The sequence below is a fragment of the Bombyx mandarina genome, chromosome 17 (assembly GCF_030267445.1).
Source record: "Bombyx mandarina strain Sakado chromosome 17, ASM3026744v2".
Classification (NCBI taxonomy): domain Eukaryota; kingdom Metazoa; phylum Arthropoda; class Insecta; order Lepidoptera; family Bombycidae; genus Bombyx; species Bombyx mandarina.
The window spans coordinates 10,021,742-10,042,875 of record NC_143223.1 but is presented as its reverse complement, the minus strand read 5'-3'; the positions used below and the strand labels follow the sequence as shown (position 1 = coordinate 10,042,875).

The following is a 21,134-nucleotide window of genomic DNA, read 5'->3' as shown; positions in this document are numbered from 1 at the left end:
TGAGCTCACCTACTAGTTAAGGTTCCGCTGATATAGCTTCTCAAGGCTATCACCTTAGGTAGGATTACAAAAAAAAAAAACAGTTTTGTATGCAGTTGGAACAGCGCCCCTAGTGGGAAACGTAGGCAAACTATGCCATTCTATACAAATATGAACTAACTTTTACGCTATCGAGAACGTTAAAAAACTCGCACTAGGCACACAGTAATGCTGAAGGACGTGATATGTATCCGTTCTTGTTGTAGTCAACAAGCAATAAAATTATTTTTAAACATAGCTAGCACCGCTGCTGGAGCGCACACGAGTTTTTCATTCCATAGTTAATGGGAAATAGGCCAAAGTAATCTCTGAAAACGAACAATGGACCGATGCAGTGGTTTCTGCTATTGTATATTCTGCGGTCGATGGAGTCTGTGCAATCGACGCTGCACTTCAAAGCAATAATTACATTTCAACACTACATTTAAAATCTTTATATTTGGGATCTACAAAATTAGTCATCACAAGCGGCCCGCTCCGGCTCCGCTCGGGTATTTAACAAACATTTCAACGATATTGGACGTTATTTTATTTATTTTAAATAAAAGAACACTTATTGCGGCATAACTATAATAGTTAGACGTATGCTGACGCGACACTTTTTGTAAATAATATTGTGTTCTACAAAGTCGTAGTACATTATTTTATTCTATCATCAATAGTTTTCGGAGGGCACGCAATGTAAAGAATATTTTAGGTAATTTTATTACACCTTGGGTTACATTATTGGAGTTTTAGTATGGATCCCTAATATTTTTTCAAAAAAGATTATCGCCTATGTTACTCTGGAATAGTGTAGCTTCCAAACAGTGAAAGAATTTTTCAAATCGGTTCAGTAGTTTCGGAGCCTATTCAATACAAACAAACAAACAAATCTTTCCACTTTATAATATTATTATAGTATAGAAGTATAGATAATACATATTTGCGCCCACGTGACGTTCCCATACTTTCGAAGTACTTAATAGTAGCTTACGATTTATTATTCGTTGTACACAAGTAAGATAGTACCTATAAGTAGGTATCCGTGTTTAGTATGCTGTGAGAGTCATACCATCACTCCCATAAAGTAGAACAAGGATTTATCGGTGTACTCCAAAGACTGCAAAGCAAACTAGCCAGAAGTCAGATTGAAAATGAACCATGTTTTTGTAATTAGGTAATCTTGTTTTACGGCATTCCTTTGTTGGTCCATCACTCGTAACATTTCATGTAGACTAAAACTGTCTAATAAATTTTCCGTCCGTAAATTTAGGTACACAAGTTTGTTTTTTTTTTAAGTTTTTACAATAATAAATGTAAGAAACAGATCAATCAATACATAAATTGTAAAACTTTACAGTTGTTTACGTTCGAGTAAGTATAGAAACTGTTAACTATAGTGTTTTTTTTTAAACGAAAAAATAAATTATGAATATAGTAACATCTGGAAAGGAAAATACGTACTCATACAATCCAGCTAATATTATAAACGCGAAAGTTTGTAAAGGCTTCGTCAAACAGAACGCGTACTTAGCGCGCGTCAGAACGTTAAGCCTTCGTCAAACAGAACGCGTAATTAGCGCGCGTCAGAGCGCTAAACTGACGCCGTGCTATTCATAGCGTAGCGCGCGTCAGAGCGCTAAACTAACGCCGCGCTATGACGCCGAGATGTGCTGTACTACTATGGTAATATACTGTCAAAAAGCCCTAACGCTGCGACAGAGCGTTGCGTACTTATAGCGCTGGCGCTCTGTTTGACGGTGTGTTACCATAGTAATACAACACATCTCGGCGTCATAGCGCGCCGTCACCTTAGCGCTCTGACGCGCGCTAATTACGCGTTCTGTTTGACGAAGCCTTAAGAATGTGCGGATGTATGTTTGTTACTCTTTCACGCAAAAACTACTGGATGCATTTTGAAGAAACTTTACAATAATATAGCTTACACTTCAGAATAGCACAAAGGCTATTTATAGGAGATATAGTGTGAATTACCCAATTTTTTTTTTATTGCTTATGTGGGTGTACGAGTTCACAGCCCACCTGATGTTAAGTAGGTACTGGAGCCCATAGACATCTACAACGTAAATGCGCCACCCACCTTGAGATATAAGTTCTAAGGTTTCAGTAAAGTTACAACGGCTGCCCAGCCCTTCAAACCGAAACGCATTACTGCTTCACGGCAGAAATAGGGAGGGTGGTGGTACCTACCCGTGCGGACTCACAAGAGGTCCTACCACCAGTAAGTGTGCTAGGACCATGTACCAAAAATATAACGAAGTGTCAAGTAAGTAGGAAAAAACATCTGACGTATTATTTTCGTAATCAATAATAAATTAAATTATCCCATAGCGAAGCGAGGGCAGGTCGTTAGTTATACATACTATAATAATGTATGTAAGACAGGAAAAACGTTAATATACTAATCATACCATAATGTATTTTGAATAGTGTTGTTATTCGGGATTTTTGCTGAGGATCCGCCATCTTCATTTTAACACCGCACTACACGCCACCGCAGCAAAATCCCTAAGCCCTATAACTCTATACAGTACTTTCCAAGGACTATTTTTGATGGTTATGGAATGAACGGTGCTTCAGCTAAAAGGACACTTTATGGCAGTGTTTCCCAAACTTTTTTGTGCCATTCCCTACTGTAACATTTCTAAAATTTTTATGGCCCCTATACATAATTTTTAACATAAAAAAATTGATTTGTTCACTTAAGAAACATAAATGGTTTTAGGAAGAAATCACTATGAAATTGTTATCAAAACACAGTAAGTAATATTTCTAAATACATAACAAAAAACTGAAATTCTAATTCTGAAAATAATTTTAATGCAGATTTTCTTTATTAATTTAGTACGATTGCCTAATCCTTAATTATCAAATTGCCCCCTTGTGGTGCGTGAGCCTCACGTTGGGGAGCATCGCTTTATGGTGGTCCCTCAGCGGTATGACATTCTTCTTCAAGTGCTAGACTACGTTTTAGCTGTGCTCATAGTATTGCCATTGTTAATGAGCGAGGTTGACCACTTGTGTGCCGTCTGCCGCTCAAGACATATGAAACACTTTCTCTTCTCGAAAAAATCCTCAAATAGGAAGTCTAACATCGTGCAAACACACTCTTGTAGAAAGTATAACAACAGCCTCAAAACGTGCCCATCTCTCCTTTTTACAAACACTAAAAATAAGTAAAATGAGGTTTATTTGACAGTTAGGCAGACATCCGCGAAATCTAGGTCTGTAAATATTGCAACGGTACTTAGATAAATTTTGAATTATAATACCGGTGACAGATAGAAGTAATTCAAATAAAGGGTACACAAGGAATTCTTTTTTCCAAAAATAAAATAAACCGTTTTTGTTTGTGCCTTATAAAAGATTTATCAGTGCTTACATTCTTTCTGGAGTGAAAAAAGCATACATAGTTCTGAATTTATTCACAATCAGAAGATGTTCAAATACTTGATACCGAGTGTAATGTAAATTTGAAAACACTTAACAAAACTCTATCTTTACTAATTCAATATTAGTTAATCTTATAAAAAAGAATTTGATGTTTAGAAATATGGAGTTTTTCCACTTGTTTTGACTTACGTTGTTAATGTCGTGAATGTGTGATGAAGTCATAATATCTCAAACAATGATACTGAGAATACACATCGGTAGTAACAACTGCGTTACAAATCCAAACTTTTCTAATATTTCAAACGTAGAATTGTGTTTGTTTGTCTTTGTTTCGCGTCGAAACGAAGCAGCCAAATGATAGGATTTTTCTATAGGATGGATTTTGTCACGAATCCGCTATTTACAAAATAAATTGAAAATATAGTTTCATTTTAAAATTTCTCGAAACGTTAACTTTAACGTTTATGTCAAATATTGAACTATACAAGAATTTAATTTTAAATGTATTACTGTACCAGGCAATAAATATTGCACATCGATATTTAGAAAGAGACAGTCGTCTAATTTTGTTTTTGTTGTAGGGCGTCACCTGTGTGCGACGAAACACTAACAATCCGGTATCTATGGAGATTAAATGTCAATTAGGTAATGTGCGACAGGTATAACGCTCTACGAAGCAAAAATTAACCGTCTCTTTCCTACGGTCGATGTGCAATATTTATCGCCGGGTACTGTACTGCATCTTTTACGTTATGCATTAAAAATATATTCACTGACTGGCTCGGTGGTGTAGTAGTTAGCGCTTCTGACTGCTGGCTGAGAGTTGTGAGTTCGATCCACACATCAGGTAAACAATCCATGTAATGAATGGGTGTGTCTACTTTTCGTCTGGGTGTTTGATATATGCATATATAAACGTTTTTAAGTGTGTATATCAATCCCTGATTCCAATAGTACAAGGAATAAAAGTTTGAGGCCAGATGACCTTGTGTGACTTGTCCCCGATTTTATTATTATTATTATGCACAAGGATTGATATCAATGTATGCGTTTGTTTACAATACGTCTTGATTGAAAAGTTCACAAGTCAACTCGTCATAGCTTCTCATAAAACGCCATTTATAAAATTTGTTTTAACAACTTCAATTAAATACAACAAAATATTGTCGTTTTTAGGATTTCAGTTAGACTCAATCCTCATTTTTTTGCCTTATTATTTTAAAACTATACTAATCTAGTATACAAATACATTTGTAAGTTATTGTGATGTAAACTTTCTTTTGATTAAGATCTAATGTTATTTTAATTTTATTACTATTATATTGTACTGGTGGTAGGACCTCTTGTGAGTCCGCACAGGTAGGTACCACCACCCCGCCTATTTCTGCCGTGAAGCAGTAATGCGTTTCGATTTGAAGGGTGGGGTACCCGTTGTAATTATAGTGAGACCTTAGAACTTATATCTCAAGGTGGGTGGCGCATTTACGTTGTGGATGTCTATGGGCTCCAGTAACCACTTAACAGAAGGTGGGCTGTGAGTTCGTCCACCCATATAAGCAATTTAAAAAAAAAATCTGCTATTTAGGAATGTTCGGTCTTCGTCTTTTAAAAAATCAATAACCAATCGTCGTAGGCATAATGTATAGAAGAAGAATGTATAGAGAAATAAATGGGACTTGTTTTGACATTTTACAACCTGTTGTAGTTCCATTGGGAGTGGTACATAATCTCTCATCACCCATTAGTCGTTTAGTATGGACATAGTGTTATATAAAACAGTGACTGTCTGTATGTAACCGTTATGCAATAACTGAGTCACGGACGTGAACTCGCTTTGAATAAATTCAATAGTCCCCTAAATAACTATTAGTTTAATTGTGTTTAGATAAAAAGTAAGACACATTTGTTGCACAACACTATTCCGCAATATGTCTACATTCAAATACCCCTAATTAAATATTTCTACGGATCCCTATTTAAAACGGATTTCTTTCAAATTGATTATTTTATTTTCCCAAAGTTGTATAAAATCAAACACAAACTTAAGTTGGATAGGTATAATAATAATTAATTAAATTCACGAAATAATTACTATGATTTTTCAGAAGTTTACGAATAAATTTAAATTTCCGAATGCAACATACTGAAAGAATTTAAATAATCTATACAACACGTTCACAATGTTATTCTTTTGTCTAATAGTAATAGCGTATAAATGTGTTGTACATAATTGTTCGGTATATTTCTTGAAAAATTTTCCATTGATAAAGAATATAATTTACCTTCCGTCTTCTTGAAATTGGTCATGAGTTTTTGTTCAATTTTTTATTCTGTTGGACGTTAGGATTCATAGTTTTAGAAAAAAAAGATACGTGACTCAGATTTGTGAACCAGTTCAAAGACCAATGAACCGTAGAGTCCGTTAAAAATACTTTTGGATATTCGATGTCACATGAGGCTCGGTTGTATTCCAAAATTAATCATCATTGTAATTTTAGTGCTGTCACTAGAAACCAATAGATGGTGCTGTCATCAATAATCTTCATGGGTATTTTTTCTAGTATATTATAAATTTATTTTTAGAGTTCCTGAGTAAAAATATTCTGCAAAAATAGCTGCTAATTATTGTATTTGTGTTTCATTATTCACCCAATATTGTGCGGTAGTTAATCAACTTTTTAATTACAAGGTTAGGCTTGGGAGATAGTAGTTCTATGAACAATAAACTGAAAAGTTTCAATTTAGTATTCAGTTACTTTCGTATTGCTTAAATCATATATGAAATTACTAAATAAATTAGGATGATCATACAACACGCAAACCGCAATTAAGTGGAGTAATGCACCAATCCCATCGCCAAGTAGGTTTTGGTGAATTAATCAGACCATTTGGAGAACATCTAATGAATTTATTTTAACAATTAAGATATAATAACGCATTTGTAATCTTTGTTGCAATTTCACCAGGAAGTGTTTGTCTGACTAAGTCAAAGTTAAATGACGACAATCTACCTTGGATTTTTATTTTTAGATAAGACGTATGCATCTTGTTATTTAAAAAGGAAGGTTTGTGATGATCAGAGCCATCTATTATCGAATAGCGTAACTATAAAATTAGAGCAGTCGTTTTCAGCATGTAAAATTATATTGAGATTACTAACTGCTATTTCCGACACACTTGTCACCCGAATCTACAACAGTTTCTGCGACTTGGCAACAGTGCCCCTCGTTTTATTTCATAGCGAGCGAAGTTCAGCCAGTTTGAAGTTAAAATGAAATATAACAAAATGAATATGAAGAATAGGTATCTATATAGAATTTTAACTGTAATGAATAAGAGTAAAATAAAAAAAATCTCTTCCATTCTTTAATTCGATAAAAAATTATACTTTTAACTTTTTACAAAAATATGTACTATTTCTTTTTTTACTTCAATTTCGACTATTTCGGTCTTGGCATTGTTCATCAAATATGACTGAAATTTAGAACCCATTTAGAAACAACATAGCGAATGCAATATAACCCCGTATTATTTAAACACTAACATGAAAATATATAATACCATTGTTCTTTGAACCCGCAAGAGAAAAAAAAATGCTTTGTTAGCTTTACAAAGTAGCAAGCACGATACAGTGCACGGTTTCCGAAGACTGCGTCGGCAAAAACTAACAATCAATACAATTTTGTTATTTGCAACAAAAAAAAACTAAAATCGTAGTGCGTACTGTGAGCTCATCATCGGAAAAGACTTTTGGATTCCGCGCTAAGCACTCGTGCGTACAACAAGTGCACCGCCTCACGGAGCACATCTTAATAGGGCTAAATAGGCGTAAACAAATCCCGACCGGCGCCCTCTTCTTCGATATCGCGAAGGCGTTCGACAAAGTCTGGCACAACGGTTTGATCTACAAACTGTACAACATGGGAGTGCCAGACAGACTCGTGCTCATCATACGAGACTTCTTGTCGAACCGTTTGTTTCGATATCGAGTAGAGGGAACTCGCTCTCGCCCCCGTCATCTGACTGCCGGAGTCCCGCAAGGCTCCGCGCTCTCCCCGTTATTATTTAGTTTGTATATCAATGATATACCCCGGTCTCCGGAGACCCATCTAGCGCTCTTCGCCGATGACACGGCTATCTACTACTCATGTAGGAAGATGTCGTTGCTGCATCGGTGACTCCAGATCGCAGTAGCCACCATGGGACAGTGGTTCCGGAAGTGGCGCATCGACATCAACCCCACGAAAAGCACAGCGGTGCTCTTCAAAAGGGGTCGCCCTCCGAATACCACTTCGAGCATCCCACTCCCTAATAGGCGCGCAAACACCTCCGCCGTTAGCCCCGTCACTCTCTTTGGCCAGTCCATACCGTGGGCCTCGCAGGTCAAATACATAGGCGTCACCCTCGACAGAGGGATGACATTCCGTCCCCATATTAAAACGGTACGCGACCGTGCCGCCTTCATATTAGGACGTCTCTACCCTATGCTTTGCAAGCGAAGCAAACTGTCCCTCCGTAATAAGGTAACTCTCTACAAAACTTGCATACGCCCCGTTATGACGTATGCAAGCATAGTGTTCGCTCACGCAGCCCGCACCAACTTGAAGCCCCTTCAGGTTATTCAATCCCGATTCTGCAGGATAGCCGTCGGAGCACCATGGTTCCTGAGGAACGTGGATCTCCACGATGACCTGGAGCTCGACTCTGTCAGTAAGTATCTACAGTCGGCATCATTGCGCCATTTCGAGAAGGCGGCACGACATGAGAACCCTCTTGTCGTGGCCGCTGGAAACTACATACCCGATCCTGTAGACCGAATGGTAAACAGTCGACGTCGCCCAAAGCACGTCATTACGGATCCTCCCGATCCATTAACGGTGCTTTTAGGCACCACAAGCACCGGTCACCGTCCTCGTCGAACTCGTCGCTTGCGACGAAGGGCTCGATAAGTGAATTAACCCATAGACACAGCCCACTGAGTTTCTCGCCGGATCTTCTCAGTGGGTCGCGTTTCCGATCCGGTGGTAGATTCTGCGAAGCACTGCTCTTGCTAGGGTCAGTGTTAGCAACTCTCCGATTTGAGCCCCGTGAGCACACCTACACACGTTAGGGTGAAGCTGAAATAGCCTCTCAAGGCTATCAGCATAGGTAGGAAAAAAAAAAAAAAAAAAGGAAAAGACTCCAATGAACCTGTTTTTTTTATTGCTTAGAAGGGTGGACGAGCTCAAAGCCCACCTGGTGTTAAGTGGTTACTGGAGCCCATAGACATCCACAACGTAAATGCGTCACCCACCTTGAGATATAAGTTCTAAGGTCTCAGCATAGTTACAACGGCTGCCCCACCCTTCAAACCGAAACGCATTACTGCTTCACGGCAGAAATAAGCAGGGTGGTGGTACTTACCCGTCCGTACTCACAAGAGGTCCTACCACCAGTATTCACAAGAAGTCCTACCACCAGGTTATAAAAAATTGATTAAAACTTTCATTGAAACTTCATTTTTTAAGGGAGATACTTACCGCGCAGTAATCATATCTAATATTTCTACCGCAAAACCGTTTCGCACTGGCTTGACACGTGCTAGCTGTCCCCTTAGATATACAACCGATCTTTTCACTTCATGTCTTAAGAATAGTAGTCGAGTTTTGACATCTACGGGCTTCAGTAAAATAAAACTATGCAATGCTTTCAAATTACATGTATATTTTGGAAGAGCCGATTTGATAGTACGTTTGAGAGCATATTAGAGGCCATCAGCGCAAAAGTGGCCTAACCCACAATTTTTTTTATTCAAACTTATATGACGTATATTGGAATTTATTTAAATATAATAAATTTTGATGCAAAACCGGCCTATCCATAGTTTCACCCATAGATAACAGATAGCTTTGTAAGCATTATTTTTGCGCGTATTGTTTTTTTGCCTACTTAAATTCAAATTCATGAAAATTCAAACCTAATTGCCTCCATACTATGGTAAGCATAGGCCACTTTTGCGCTGACGGCCTCAATTTTATAGTTAAATGTTATTAAAATTTTAACATTTAGCTGATGCGAAACTGATGCTGATGCTAAACACGTTACACTATTTAGCTGCGTAAATAATGAGCAGAATTAAAACGCACGTCAGGTGCTTTATTTCACGAAATTACAGTTTGGCTGAGAAGCGTTTTTGAATATACTTTTTTCGGACTTTGTTCTTTCGTTTGGCAGTGAAACGGTAACAATTACTAAAATACTGTTTTCTTTACGAATTGGCGAAGACAATAATAACGGACACGCGAACAAGCGCTTAATCATTAGATTCGCTCGATGTTGAGCTGTTAACTTCTATCTTTTTCAATCAAAAACGTAAGCTCGTACCGAAATAATACTCGAAATGGTTATTTTATATCGCGCGAATTTGACAAACATAAATGGAATGTTTAACTAAAGAACTTAAACGCACCTTGTGTCAATCATTTGGTCAATCATAAATATGTTAATATTATTGACAGCTACATACATTTTTAGTTGTATCTTTAAAGAAGTCGTCGTGGCCTAAAGGATAAGACGTCCGGTGCATTCGTATCGAGCGATGCACCGGTGTTCGAATCCCGCAGGCGGGTACCAATTTTTCTAATGAATTACGTACTCAACAAATGTTCACGATTGATTTCCACGGTGAAGGAATAACATCTTCTAATAAAAGTGAAACCCGCAAAATTATAATTTGCGTAATTACTGGTGGTAGGACCTCTTGTGAGTCCGCGCGGGTATGTACCACCGCCCTGCCTATTTCTGCCGTGAAGCAGTAATGCGTTTCGGTTTGAAGGGTAGGGCAGCCGTTGTAACTATACTGAGATCTTAGAACTTATATCTCAAGGTGGGTGGCGCATTTACGTTGTAGATGTCTTTGGGCTCCAGTAACCACTTAACACCAGGTGGGCTGTGAGCTCGTCCACCAATATAAGCAATAAAAAAATAAAAAGATTCCGAATTAATCAAGACGGAATGTAAAAAGCACTTAAGTCTGGTATCAATAACCTCACTCACTAAGCTAATGCATAATGTAACATCTGGCTATATAGCGGATTATTGTAAAAAAATAAAATTAAATATTGGCCATTTAAATAATTGTAAGAATCAGACTCAGTTCGATTGCTACTCCGCTTCTGTCGTCAGATTCTTGGCATCGGTGACTGTGATGCGTAGTCCACGAAAATCCAAGGTCGTTAGCAGTGTCAATGTTTTAGTGTCGTACTTTTGATATAGTTTAGGTCGTTTACATTATCCCTCTTACGTTTGATATTAAATGGCTCGACCAAACTCGTATAATAAATTCGAATGACGAAATAATAAAAATGTTTTATTAACCTAGCTACGTAACTTTGGATTTTATTATAAGTTCAATTTAAATTGGATCGCCGAATAGGGGATCGTAGCTCAGACAATATATATAAAAAATTGAAACTCCGAAAATATGGGAAAAAACTTTTATTAATTGCCTAATATATATTACGTTATCCAATGATAAATTAGTAGCGTCTTCCGCAGAAATTCCCAAAGGAATAGTTTCGTTGCCAACTTTACGATAAAGATAGTATCCCCTCGTGTAACCATTATTTATCAATCGTACACTAAATCAAATATAAAAATATCACTGCTCATTCGTAGAAAATTCTGGATTGTATTCCTAGTCGATTATTTTTGCAGTGCCATATTAAATTGATTAAGACGTTGATGAATAAATCTCTTATAACATTTTCGTATATTTTATTTTAGTTGCGTCGTTCTAATGATAATTTTCAGAGCAGGGGTGGGTCATACCTATTAAATGGTGAATTAAAATGCGTTGTTTGATGTCTTTCAGTTGTTCATAGTTTTTTTTTTTTTATTGCTTAGATGGATGGACGTGCTCACAGCCCACCTGGTGTTAAGTGTTTATTGGAGCCCATAGACATCCACAACGTAAATGCGCCACCCACCCCGAGACAAGTTCTAAGGTCTCAAGTATAGTAACAACGGCTGCCCCGCCCTTCAAACCGAAACGCATTACTGCTTCACGGTAGAAATAGGCAGGGTGGTGGTACCCACCCGCGCGGACTCACAAGAGGTCCTACCACCAGATTGACACAATCTTCAATCGTCCACTATTGAGCGTTCCTCTAAATAAGCCACTTACTATAATCCTAAACAGTTTCAAAAAGCTATGTGTTGGGATATCACAAATATCATCGCATGAACAAGTTTATTTTATTTGAATACATTGCGCGACATCTCTAGAAGTAGCATCCTATGATTGACACTCATTAGCCCATCAATCTCTAAAGGGTAGTTATAACTACATTGCTATTCAAAAAACAAATCAGAATTTATTTTGTAAAATATACTTTTATTCCTCAATTAAACATCAAGCTGCAATTTCTTCTTTACATCAAAGAATGACCGGTTGACCTCAGTGAATAAAGTTCAAAACATAAACAATTTGGATAAACCAATGATGATTACTATCAATCATTTCAATTTAAACTTTGAATTGTATTAGGTATCGATTTTTTCTACATTTTTATTGTAAAAATATTTGATTACTATTGTTTTTTTTAACTAAATAACTTTAGAGATTCTTAACTTGCTGTGGTGGATTAGAATATAGGATTATTCATATTTAACTTAGTTAAATGAAACGTGGTTGTTCGTCTATACTATAATATTATAAAGAGGAAAGATTTGTTTGTTTGTTTGTTTCGAATAGGCTCCGAAACTACTGGACCGATTTGAAAAATTCTTTTTCCATTAGAAGCCGACATTGTCCCTGATGAACATAGGCTACTTTTTTTAATTTTTTTTTAATTTTTTTTTTTTGGTTTCATGTGTCTTTTAATGTTTCCGAAGCGAAGCGAGGGCGGGTCGCTTGTAAAAGATAAACAATTCGATAGGTTAAATTTTTAGGCATTCACTTTATATTCAAATTAAAATTCAAAATCATTTATTTCAACTTAGATGTCAGTATGACACACTTGTTGAATGTCAAAATAAAAATAACAATGTTAACTCTACCACCGGTTCCAAAAAAAGCCGCAGTCCTGAGAAGAACCGGCGAAACAAACTCAGCGGGCTTTATTTGTCTTTTGTTTTTTCTCAAAATATTTTCTTCTTTTTTTTTTTAAATAAATAAAAATATTTACAATAAAGGAAAAAACAAGTCAAAACATACAATTAAAATAATAATAATAATTAAAAATGGAAAGGCCAGGAGCGAACGCCTCATTCCCACGTAGTGCCATATTGAAAGTTAATAACAATATGTTAATAATATGTTAAATTGGCATAGTTACATATACATATTTCATAGTATTCGTGATATGACAGAAGTTCTTATTTGTATTATCTGGTATTTTGCATATGTAATATATTAAAATTCCGACCGTGACACTGACACCTTATATTAATTCCTTCGGAGGAGGAGCATTCCTCAAAGCCATTGTTAAATGTTTATACGATACATAATTTATGGCTGGCGTTTTCTATTAGACCACAGGAGCACGTTTTCAAGTCACGTTACCAGAAAATCATTATGGTTATACATTATGTCTATAAATTATCTCATCGCCACCCTTACAAAGAAGCAATAAATATTGTAATCGAATGAGCCTTCAGAATTTCAAAACAAAATTGCGTAGAAAGCTACTTCGCGGTGGTTCCGACCCTTCTGCGAACGAGGAAACCGTTTTGCTCAAACAAAACACGTGAGCTTACATTGTGCAGGTTTGTTGACCAGTTAAGTTAAGGCACGAACTCTTTCATAAACACTATTGTTAGACCTACCGCCTTCTCACCGTTGTTGAACCCCTGTACCTAAACACGGATATTTGCGTAAATTCTCTTCTCAAATCAAGCCCTTGCCAGACGTCAAATCAACGTTGCACAAAACGTAATCGGCGGTAATAAAAAAACATTTCTAAACAGCTATTAAACAGAGCTATCAACATCAAAGATAAATAATGCTCCTTCGGTCTCGATTACTTTAACTCATCGCAGTCTAAACATTTACTCTTTAATCTCTGTTAATTCTCGGTAAGTATACGGCACTGAAATTAAGGTTATCTACGGGTAATCGGCGACTATTAAATTTTAGTAAGTAGTTCTGTATTTTTATTCAAAATTAGACTAGGCGACGCAGAGACGCGCCGCGGCGCCACTGGCTGCCTTGGCACGGGACGTCGGTATAGTATTTGTTTGTGAACATCTTCGCGTCTGTTTCATTAAGCATCCGTGGGTTTCAGTATCGGAGCAATTCCCTTCGCAATCGGTGCGAGCGGAATTTTCGTTGCGCGTCAGAAGACACGCAGTTTCCATTGCAACGCCATATTGTATTTTCTCGTTTTATCCGTTATCAGCGCCGAGGACAATGTTGGGGAAATTCGTGGTTCTACTTTTCGACATCAAAGAAGTGTTCAGTGAATCACTAATCAACGTTTTGCTGAAAGACAGAATGGAGACGATTCTGTGAAGCGACTCATCTCGTATGCGAATTTCGCTTTAAACAGTATTTTGGCTGTGCGATATAAATACTTTATAGTTAATTTATAACAATCAACGGAGGTTTGGTGTAATTTGTTCCTGCCTTCCCAGAATTGTAATAGTTTCGTGTGGAATTTTGATTTTAGTAAATTCAATCAATAGTGCAAGTGTATTTACGTGTTCGATAATAATATAAGTGAAAACATCATTTTTAGACATAAAATTAATTTCATGCTAAATAGAATGTCAGGATTAAAGAAATGTATAAGTCAAGTTTCGATGCTGATGGCCGAAAAACTAATGAACTCCTCCGAATCCGCCTGGAGAGAAGAGTTACAAAAGTAAGTTTTTCAGCCATGTAGGTGTTTTTGAATTGATCGACGTCAAAAATAGCACATATTAGTTGTCATAGCGTAAATTGGCCGTGCCGGCATAAGCTAATTTATAGCTTCTTAAGCGAATAAATTATAGATCTTTAAAAAAAAACGAAAGGCGTAATGAAAAGCGTTCTAGTTAAAATAAGTTTACTAATCAATCGAATGAATATTTCCACTGTTTCTTTATTGTATATATATGCATACTAATTGTATACATATATAATATATAAACGTATACACGTTACGTATAACAAACATACATATGTATATGTTATCATGGAGATTATTCTTGAAAATGTGTTAAGTACATATTTCATTAGAAAAGTCGGTACCTGCCTGCGGGATTTGAACACTGACATAGACTTTTAGAAATATAGTAAGCATCAAAACCGTAAAAGAATTTATTTTAAAAATAATGATACAGTTAGATAAGAGGCCTAAATTTCAAGTTGTATAGCGGTTTATCACGTCGAGATGTATATGTGCTCCGGTAGTCAATTAACACCAGATGGGCCGTGTGTTCGTTCCACTGTTTACGCAATATATAAAAATATATATATACGAGCGTAAGAATAGTGATAGGATTCTATAAACAATTCGCATATGTCCGAAGGTAGCGTCTGATGTAGGGGCCTCTCGCTGGCATATGTAAGTATTTAAATCCTAAAAAATCCAAACGTTTGGCACCAGTCGGCTTACTAATACTTTTATTTTCTAGGTTTTCTCGGAACTTTTATTATTGGCACCAGCAATAACTTGTCTCAATGCTGTGACTCATTTCAAACAATCTCTGAGTATCTGCATTTGTTTAGCAAATTTAAACATGCTATTAGTACACATCAATCAGCGAATATCGCGAATTCGAAATGGAGATATATTTTTGATAACGCTTACTATGCGTTATTTCAATATAAGCTTAATGCCGACGTGTTTAGTCACATTTCATTTTGTCCCAAATAAATTGTAAAATACACGAATAAAGCTATAAAAGTTTAAAAACGTCTAAATATTGATTTAAAGCTACTCACGTCTAGTTTGTGAATAAGAACTAATATTTAATGCCACTACAGACATTGAAGTGGTGAAAATCAAAATCTCAAATATAATATAAAAAAAAGAATTTTAACAGAATAATTTAATAAGTACTGTAAATGAACCTTTCTCGAAAGAGCAAAAGCTTGGTAGAGCTTGTAATTTCTGACACTGAACAAGAAAAAGGAAGAGATTTCCTTATTATAAAAAAACAATACTAATCAAGATATCACTTAATACTATATGAAAAAAAAGTATTTAAAAAATAAAGAGATACGTAGTAGTGAATTATTGTATGACTAGTAAAAAAAAAATATGCAACCGGTCGCATAAACATACCCTCGTATATAAAAAGAAAGATAGCTATAGAAACTTGAGAACTTTTCACTGGTGGTAGGTCCTCTTGGGAGTCCGCACGGGTAGGTACCACCACCCTGCTTATTTCCGCCGTGAAGCAGTAATGCGTTTCGGTTCGAAGGGTGGGGTAGCCGTTGTAACTATACTGAGACCTTAGAACTTATATCTCGAGGTGAGTGGCGCATTTACGTTGTAGATGTCTATGGGCTCCAGTAACCACTTAACACCAGGTGGGCTGTGAGCTCGTCCATCCATCTAAGCAATAAAAAAAAGAAAAGTAAAAGATAGAAATTGAAAGCGAGAAAGTTTGTTTCATAGTATGCATTAATTAAAATACATTGAAAAGCTTTTTAGTAAAATAAGCAAGGTAGCGTTGGTTGGCACAATTAATAATCAACTATTTATTTCAAAGTAGTTATAAAAATCAATATCGTGAAAAAAGATACTTTGACTTATAACGATTTTTCCGCATTATTAAGCCATACACACAGATCAGAACCGAGAACATTCCATTAAACCGGTATGTTAACTTTACATAGCACGACTTAATTGTAATCAAAATATTAATTGATTAGCATTAACAGCAGACTTGTGGTGCAATATTTATTCAGTTCTACATATTTTGAACTATTCAATCATTTGGTTCACGATTAGTAAACTGTCAGCTAAGGATTCCAATTAAGAAATATGCCAGAAAATTTTCAATATAAGAATTTTATAGATTATTGAGTTTTAAAAGCGCAATTATTGATCACTATTTAAGTGTCGTAAAATTTTGATCCACCAGAAGAGAGCCTTTACGAAACTACTCGCGGTGTTTTATAAAATAAAAACGTGTTAAATTCTATTTCACAAAATTACTGAAAAGAGGTTTTATAAAAAAAATACTTTCAGGGCTATAACTTTATAAAGCAATCTTCATAATATCGTAACTATATAACCTTCAATTAACCAAAACAATCTCCATAGATTTCAAAATCAATCGGTTAAAAGTAATTACTCACTCAGGAATTTAACTTGAAAGCTCTTGTTTATTTAATCAAGTATTTTAATACACACCGTAATAAATATAATAGATATCTCGATACTATTAATTTATAAATGAACTTGTCATAAATAATATACAATTTACGGGTGGATCGGCGCCACTCATTATTAAGCTTGACTGCGTACATTGTACACGTAAAATGGGACGATAATAATTTTTTGCAAGTTTAATTTTAATTGGCTTATGTGTTTGTTTATCTTGTGTGGTTCGTAGAATAGTATTAATTTAATATATACAGTTGTTTTCAATCTATTGACTCGGTTGACGTATGCCTACGTATGCTAGATAGAATATTTTCTTCAAATCTATAACTATAATAAGTATAATATAAAAGAAAGTCGTGTTAGTTACACTATTTATAACTCAAGAACGGCTGAACTGATTTGGCTGAAAATTGGTGGGGAGGTAGCTTAGAACCAGGAGAAGGACATAGGATACTTTTTATCACGTTCCCATGGGACGTGACATAAAACATGGTATAACAAAACACAACTGATATGGAATAACAAAACGCAACTGATATGGAATAACAAAACGCAACTGACAGCCAAACGTAATCTATTCTATGGTTAATTATAGTAGAATTTTGAAGTTGACCGGTTGATGTCTTTGAAACAAACCGTGTGGCGGAACAAAGTTCGTCGGGTCCACTAGTTAAAAATAAAAAACTTTACTTCCTATTTGGTTTTCAGATACCTATGAGAATAATGTAGATAAATGCCCCGATGCTGGCAGTAATATTGAGTCTAAAATAAATAAATAAAGGCAGGATATCGGTACCTCTGATCAGAGTAAAAGTTATTTCGGTATTAGTTTTAATTTTAATTAAAATTGATCTAGATTTTACTAAATCTATTTTTCTTAGTATTAAGTATAATTGTTATTTTACTAAATTTTTTTGCGGAAGAATGCAATGTTTTCCGGTTCCACTTGCATTGCACTTTGAGGCGGTATGCTAAAAATGATATAAAAGCTTCTTAATTATATTTGTAGTTATTATATAGAGTCCTCTTCTTTTACTTAGTCGGGTTCTCTTGTAAGAGTAGTCGTGGCTACACTGATGATGTATACGCAGAGCCATTCATTAGGTCCTGAAGGAAGATGGATGTTACTATTTAATCGAGTAGATAATTTGTTTCATGTTTATTTGCACAACAAATTCTTCTTATTGTCATTAAGTTAAAGCAAAACTATTTTTAAATGTAAGCATTTTCCTTATTGGTTTTCCTTAAAACTGACGAACAGCTTATGCTTAACCTTATGTGTAATACTAAGAACTAATCTAAATTTCTTATCGAAATATACATTTTAGAATATACGAGACCATTTTCTCTTTTAACGTGGCAACGATGGTGGAAATGACGTCAGCAACAATGGCGAATGAAAAAAAACATTTAGTTATGAATTTTTACAATATGAATAAATTAAAGTTCACGGTAGGTTTTTTTAACAATTTATTTCTTTATAAATACACTAGCGACCCGCCCTCGCTTCGCTTCGGAAACATTAAAACACAAATGAAACCAAAAAAAATAAAAAATAAAAAAAGTAGCCTATGTTCATCAGGGACAAAGTCGGCTTCTAATGGAAAAAGAATTTTTCAAATCGGTCCAGTAGTTTCGGAGCCTATTCGAAACAAACAAACAAACAAATCTTCCCTCTTTATAATATTAGTATAGATAATAATATATTTTATGCGCTTTCACATTATCGTTAAAAAAGTAATGAGATTCCAAGAAAGACGTTAAGCAATACAGTTTTCAGCTTCAGACGGTCAAATGAGGTAATAAAGAGTGTTTGTGATAAATTTTATCATAAACGACTGCCCGTAAATCAAATGCATCGTCTCTACGTGTTGATTGAGTAAGTTGACGACTGATTAAATATATTACGAGTTAGGTTGAAGAAATGAATTTACGAATGCCTAAAAATGCAACGAAATCTCGTTAGCCAATCCTACAATCTACTATTTAAAATTTACGGACAAAATAAATAAAAATATTCAAATGCTCAAATTTGACGAATAAAACCATCTAAGATTCAGCAGTCCACTTTCCAAGCTCACCTATACAATATCTGGGTGGTACTATATAGTATTTAGTGTTTCAAAAACATCGGCCCACTGAGTTTCTCGCCGGATCTTCTCAGTGAGTCGCGTTTCCGATCCGGTGGTAGATTCTGCGAAGCACTGCTCTTGCTAGGGCCAGTGTTAGCAGCACTCCGGTTTTAGCCCCGTGAGCTCACTTAAGCTTCAAGGAGAAGCTGAAATAGCCTCTCAAAAAAAAACATCGAGCAATTAGTAAGTGGAAAATTAAACTATTTGATGTTATCGATAAGAACGATATAGTGAAATGTATGATTTTAAAATCAATCGAAATAATTTATTTACGAATAAAATTAACCTAAATATCGTTTCAACCTATCTATCACATTTAAGGTGACGCAAAGACTTGAATTATTCCGTTATAATTTATTTGATCAAGAAGTTATTGTTCATGAAAATATTTCATTTGGCCACAATCTACAGGAATAAGCGTCTATAATTATTATAATGGACAGCTCTGACGTTTGTTATCTTCAAGTCTTGAATAGCACAGACGTAACAAAACCAATTCGGTGACGTCACGTGGCGTGAAATAAACTTTATTAATTTTACGATATTTTTTCGTGATTTCCTTCGCTGGATTTTATTGTAGTTGGTGGTATTGGAAATGATTGTCTTGGTCGCAACTAATGATCGTCTGAACTTAAGTGGCTAATAACATTGACTCCAGCCTTGTAACGACAATTATCGTGTGTGCTTCTTTATTGTCTTAGGTGGGTCTCTAGTCCACAGAATGACCTGCAAAGCCTTGAGATAATATATTTTACACTCCACGTGTATAAGTAAGGCCACTATCGGCCGTAGTCTGAGTGATTGCATTTGTATTTGATGTTAAAGTGCAGTATAGGTGCACAGACAAGAGTTCATCTTATGTGGCTATCGCAGCCCAGGCTACATGTAGTTGATGCCGCTATTCGCTTAAAACATGAAAAGCTTCTAAATATTGTATTAGGGTTGTCACATCCTTAATATTACGATAGAAACGGAGAGAATAGTCGTAACTACAAAAATGCCCTATCATTAATAATGATAAACTACTGAATTTTAATTTCCAGTTTTATTCATCATGCATGTCGTTAGTGAGCACGTGCTATGTTAGTATTCAGAAAAACTAATCTATTACCAGCCCTAACGATTTAAATCACTCACAATCAATCACAAAAATTTGCATCACTCTATATTATGAATACAATATTTTCGGTAGGCAGCGGCTTGGCTCTGCCTCTGGCATTGCTGAAGTCCATGGGCGACGGTAACCACTCACCATCAGGTGGGCCGTGTGCTCGTCTGCCTTCAAGGGCAATAAAAAAAAATACATCGTTCCAATGGAAGCCCCTACTAGCTTTACGTATTAAAATTTCAAAATTCATAGTTTTTTACCAAAACTTTATCGGTTGAGATAAAAGTAAATATCAAAAGCTTCATTTAGATAAATCTGAGTGTGGTATTGTATATCGCTGCCGTGTTTAAATGTAATGCATGTGAAGTGCTTTACACGGTATACGGCCTTGTTATCTATGGCTCGAAACAATAGTGAGTATTCGCTTTTTGTGTAAGAGACATGCTGTGAAACCTGTATTTGATACTGTAAAATTGGCTAATTCTCGTTAAATCGAAGAAAAAAAAGTGTTGTTGTGCGCTTTATTATCACGGAACTTAATTTATTTAGTAATTTTTTCATTACAAAAGTAAATGCAATTAAGATATCCAAACAAACAAGCGTTGACGTATGATGTTATTCACTTCACGGAGCATTTACATCAGGTATCGTTTATATTGTAGCGTGATCGACGCTTTTATTAATATGTTAATCGTCTATTACAAATAAATAAGTTTTTTTTTTATATAATTAAAACTACTTTTCATATTGAATCTCATGTTTTTTATTGTAATTATATTCTTTTGGTCGTCTCGAATATCTTAAGGTTACCGTGGTCGCAGACTACTAAAGTATTATTCGTGGACATTTGAATATTTTTTTATATTTTCTAAAATTCTTTTTTTCTGTAAAAAATATATTTTTGCTTTTACGTTTCGTTTCACACAGAACGAACCAATAATATTTTGAGGTGTGACAGTTTGTTCGACTAAGGTATTATTAGTGGACATTTGAATATCACTACATAGTATAAAACAAAGTCGCTTTGACTGTACCTATATCCCTATGTATGCTTAAATCTTTAAAACTACGCAACGGATTTTGATGCGGTTTTTTTAATAGATAGAGTGATTGAAGAGGAAGGTTTATATGTATAATAACATCCAATAAACAGTGGAG

General features: G+C 35.5%; 1 protein-coding gene across 6 annotated transcripts in view; it reads left to right on the top strand.

The window, feature by feature from the left end:
- The window catches only part of LOC114240588 (inward rectifier potassium channel 2), a 63,328-nt gene that overhangs the window by 32,180 nt on the left and 10,014 nt on the right, over positions 1-21,134 (top strand). Inside the window, exon 1 of one of the 6 annotated variants that reach the window (XM_028171175.2) lies at positions 13,674-14,279. The exons of the other annotated variants lie outside the window; for them this stretch is intronic. Coding sequence (XP_028026976.2) covers positions 14,170-14,279 — 110 coding nt within the window. The 5' untranslated portion in view covers positions 13,674-14,169. Of the gene's footprint in view, positions 1-13,673; positions 14,280-21,134 lie in introns of those variants that run through there. 6 annotated transcript variants of the gene reach the window in all.